The 5014-nt window shown below is 46.1% G+C and overlaps 1 protein-coding gene across 1 annotated transcript; it reads right to left on the bottom strand.

The window, feature by feature from the left end:
* Window positions 1-221: 221 nt before the first annotated feature.
* Window positions 222-4259, bottom strand: LOC105284728 (probable H/ACA ribonucleoprotein complex subunit 1). Its single transcript, XM_026972432.1, has 3 exons — window positions 2724-4259; window positions 1040-1639; window positions 222-916 (listed from the first exon to the last, which is right to left on the bottom strand). The coding sequence occupies exons 1-3, from the start codon at window positions 2838-2840 to the stop codon at window positions 728-730; spliced, it is 906 nt and encodes a 301-aa protein (XP_026828233.1). The 5' UTR covers window positions 2841-4259; the 3' UTR covers window positions 222-727.
* Window positions 4260-5014: the final 755 nt, after the last annotated feature.

Here is a 5014-nt window from a genome sequence, read left to right as displayed (position 1 = left end):
ATTGTTTAGATCTGTGGAACATTGTTCCGCACTTTCTGTATTATCGAAATCCTATTGAATCATCCGAATTGTCCATTTGAAATCAAATTAAACCGGAAGGATAGTGTTGTTGATAGTATAGGGATTCCATAGGGCCACGTATAAAAAGCAAGACGAGAAAGGGAAAACAGAACAGGAGGAGAAGAGAGGGCGCATCGCAGTGAATCATGACCGCAGATGTAATTTTTATGTAAAAATACATAAAAAAGCTTTATTTCGCCACCGTTTTCTTGCAAAAAATAAGTATAAAAAACATCTCTCCCTCGCTCTAGTCGTCGTAATCATTATTATCGTCATCATCATCGTCATCATCATCATCATCATCATCATCATCATCATTGTTATCATTATCATCATCGTCGTCGTCATCATCATCATCATGGTAGTCGTCGTGGTCTTGATCATCGATATCATCATCTTCATCATCATCCCCATCATCGTCATTGTTCTTATCATTGTCGTCGTCGTCATCATCATCGTATTCAACATCGTCATCAATATCGCCGTTTTCATCGGTGTCATCCTCGTTTCGTTACGGCGATCGCGCGTGAGGCATGGCGATACGTCGACGCGACAAGCGCCGTCGTCGCCGATCGTGTCGGAGGTATGTGAGCGGTGTGTGCGTGTGTGTCGGTGATCGTTGGAGGAGCGGGACGGAGGGGCCGCGGACGGAGTAGCGGTGAATTGACTAGTATGGTCCGGATGCGCCGGGTGCCCCGTAACTCGTGCTGGGTCCGCTGGGTCCAGTGCCACCGATGCCGGTACCGCCAATTCCACCATGGCCGATGTCGCCGATTCCACCGCCGATTCCACCGCCGTGGCCACCGCCGATGCCACCGCCGCCACCAGCATAGCCACCACCACCGGTGACTTCCTTCTGCAAAACGCGTGTAGAAAAACCAATGAGGTCTCTTTGGGAATTAAGAATGATCGTGAGACGGCAATCTAATCTTTCTTTTTGCGCTTCGAGTCAACAATCTGTCTCCTATGCTTTCCTTACCTGCGTCTTGTATTTGATGAAGTAGACCTCGGGCTTGCTGGGCTGAGTGGGCGTGATGGTCGGCAGGCTGATCTCGGGTGCCTCTTCAGGTTTCTTCACCAGGACGTAGATGAGCGTCTTCTGCTCGTCCTGTTGCGGCAGCGCCGGAATTACTGGAGCGGTCGGGGTTGGCGGGGTCGGTGCCTTGATGAAGATGATCTTGTAGTGCTTCTGGGCTGGAGCCGATGGCAGGAGCGGCCTGATCGGTCTCTCCTCAGGAGCTTCCGGGGGCGGTACATGCACGTAGATGTGCTTCTGGATGAGCGAACCGCCGCCACCGCCAATGTATCCACCACCGAAACCGCCGCCGCCGCCGCCGCCGATTCCACCACCGAAACCGCCGCCGCCGCCGCCGATTCCACCACCGAAACCGCCGCCGCCGCCGGTAGCAGCAAAACCGACGTTGCTGATACCGCCGCCACTAGCAAAACCAACGTTGCTGATACCGCCGCCGCCGCCGCCACCGCCACCAAAGGAAGGAGCACCATAGCTGCTGCTTGGTTGGCTGTAGGAGTATCCGGCTTCTGGCCGCGCCATCGCCGTCGCGGCGAGCGCCAGGATCTGTTAAAAACCGGTGATTTTATTATCTTATTATTGATTGATATGATTTTATTATCTTATTATCTTATTATTGATAGATAAGCGGCGAGACAATCTCGCAATGTTTAGAACAGAGATTTGACATCATTTTCTGAATCATGATATATCTCGCAAAGGAATCAGGATGTGCGAATTTATTAAAATATTTCTTGTAAAGTTCTCTTAAAGTTTTTTAAAAGATAAATGATATGCGCGTAGAAGCGAGACAGTATAAAGTACATTCATTAATAGAGGCGTTACAGTTTGTTACAGTTCTCATCTCGGCATTTTTGAACAAGGAGATATGTCTCTCAAAGATAATGCGAATGTCTAATTTTTCAAGGCAAACAACGGTCCTGAATATTCTTCCGTTTGTTTTCAAGCGTTCAAGAAAGCGCAACATTAAGGTCTGCAGATATTTTGGATCTTCTGCACTTTGGGAGAATTTCTGGAGATACGTACGGATGACCGTCCATGCACGCGGGGGATGCATCGGTTTTGTTTGGCCATCGCATGCACGCGCGCGCGCGCGTTCGCGGTGTTACGTGAACCGGGAGAATCCAAACGTTCAAAGCGCTTCTTTTCTCTTCCGTTTTGATCGCGTGAAACGGAAACTAGAGAAGTGGCACAATCACTGAACCGGTTCCCAGGTTGGTCACTATCACGGAGTACATTGACACCGCACACAATGCCCCTTGTGCACCCTCCCCTCCCGTTTACTTTCTCTCCCGTGTCTTTCCGCCCACGGACGAAACCCTCGATTTCGATCCCAAAAAGTGTGTACGACGAAATTTGCTTCTTCTCAAGTCTCCTCGCGGTTCCCAAGAACTCGCCAAGAAATCTTCGCGAGAGAGCCGCATCGTAATCTTTCGTTTCGAAGAAGAAGAAGAGAAGGAAAAAGAAGAAAAGAACGAAGGAAAGGCAGAAACAGGAAGAGAGGTCCGAGCACAAAGAAGAAAACGGGTGAAGTAAAGAAGAAGAAGAAGAAGAGGGACAAGAAAATGAAGAAGAAAGAGAAAAGAGGAGGCGCACGGAGGAGGAACCGTCTTGGACTCGCGCTACTCACCACGAATGCCCTCATGGTTGTTGCTGTTCCTTGATTTGAGGACTGATGCTCCGCGGATGTCTTGACGCCCCCTTTTATACGGGCCAGCTTGAGACCCCACTCGGTGCCTCGACCCATCGCCTATGAGATGCGACGGAGCTATTGCAAATCTCTCTCCCTCTTTCTCTCGGTGCTCTCCTCTCCTCCTCAATACTCTCCCCTCGGGGACCCGCAGTGCACATCGCTCAAATTTGTCCCCGTACTTTCGTTGTAATGCGATTCCTTCGGTCGGCCGTTGCCGATTTTGCGTACGCGCGACGCGCAGCGGGATGGACGCGACGACGCGCCAGCGTGAGAAATACGCCGCGGGATATTTCACGGGTATCACGGAATGCATCTCTGTCTGGTGCCCCATTGTACGCGACAACGTAATAACGTAGCCGTTTTGTCGCCGCGATCTTCGGGACGCGACCGATCTTTGTCCGCCGTTGTCGATCCCGCTGCGCGTCGCGAGCATCTCGCGCTGGTCGCGTGCGCAAAAAATTCGCTTAAACGAGCGGTATCGCTTTAAGGTATGATATACCTTAAAATAGAGGACCATAAACATGACCATGAATAGACCACGCCACAGGTCGCTTCCCTACGGTTATTAATAACAGCTTTCGACGGCGTTTTGTACGATGCCACGCAACTTTTCGCAAGAAACGCGGCATCGATTTTAGCGAGTACTTAAAAAGAGATTATTATAATAGATATGCACGATATAATGCTCTGCGAATATCGCCGCGGTCCATAAAAGCGATTCGATCCTGTCCTTGTGCGCGTACGTGCACGGCCGCCCACGAACGCACCTCGCTTTCTTTAATTTCAAATTCTCGTGACCAGGTGAATCGTCGAATTGTCATCGATCATGACTGGTGTTGAAATGGAGAATATTATCCGAACATCAGTCGAAGGCTGTTGGCTAGAGATAGTTAACTCTCTAAGTTTCTCTTATCTCTTCATGGATTCAGCGTGTTCGGATAAATCGGTAAATCGATTGCACGTACGTTGGACACCGAAAAATGCAATAACAAGAGAAAACACAGATAAGCGCGGATGTTGTGAACATAAAAAATTATTAAATAATATAATTTTGGAAAATCGCCGAGACTCGACTCCGCGCGACACGAAATGCACACTTGTGCACTTGTGCGAGGAGATGATTCGCGTTAAACGACCGGTTTACTCAGAACTCGTGAGGAAGCTGAATTTTACGAGCATGTATCGGTATTCGTTAATGCGTGCATTACGTGCATTTAACAGGAAAGTTTTCGGCGCGCTCCACAGGAGGTGTATAATCGGAACAGGTGTTTAACGGTCGCACGAAATTCATCTGGTACTTGGGCGAATCAGTAGTATTTATACTACTATAATTAACGGTTGTAAAAACTTATTTATTTCGTACAAATAAATAGGATAATAAAACTCTAGAGTTCACAGTCACGATGGCTCAATCGAGAAACATTATCTTTCCTCTTGAAATAATATAGAGGAAAGTCCCCGATTATGAGATACCATATCGATTTTGCCGAATGTAGGGAAATCTATAGGCAGAATTTAAAAATTTAATACGTTATCTTGAAGAGAATTTAATAAGCTTTAGGTTGGTCGAATGAAAAATCTAATATAAATATTATTTTTTCTGAAAATTAAAAACATTTGAAAAAAGAGCTTTACGCAGGATCGAGAAAGTGTGCTCCTAATATAAGATACCTCGAGAAATCGGTGTTAAAAGTGCAAAATACATCGGTATTGCAAGTAAAAACTTTATTAGATAGTTTTATAAAAATACTGCTGCCACAGCCTTCGCCAAATCTTCACGATTCCACTGTCGACGCTTCCTCGTTTCTCTAACCTCCATAGTCAGATTCTATAAAAATTAAATACAAAACTTCGTAAGATAAATTCGTATTAACTTTTCTTTAACCTTAAGTAGTATTTTCTTTCTTTTTATTACACTACATAATCCTCATATTCGAGCAATAATTATCTCATATTAAGAGTACCCTGAATATCTCATTATACGAGCCACGCGCCTAGCGATTCCGCGATCATGAAATCTAACCTCTACAATTAGGCAATTCAACAAATCGCGTATTTTCCTGTTACTACGATTCTACTCTATCATTGCATACTGAATTTATTGCCAACCATTTCTTTATTATATAATAAACAAGGTTTAAAGACTAACCTCAAGTTACTTTGACATGTTCACAATTTCACAAATCTTTTCTTGCAAAGGCTAAACGCAATAACGAGCAATGAATTTT

The sequence above is a fragment of the Ooceraea biroi genome, chromosome 9 (genome assembly GCF_003672135.1).
Source record: "Ooceraea biroi isolate clonal line C1 chromosome 9, Obir_v5.4, whole genome shotgun sequence".
NCBI lineage: Eukaryota > Metazoa > Arthropoda > Insecta > Hymenoptera > Formicidae > Ooceraea > Ooceraea biroi.
The sequence above is the reverse complement of the archived record's forward strand: the minus strand, read 5'-3'. Positions and strand labels throughout refer to the sequence as shown.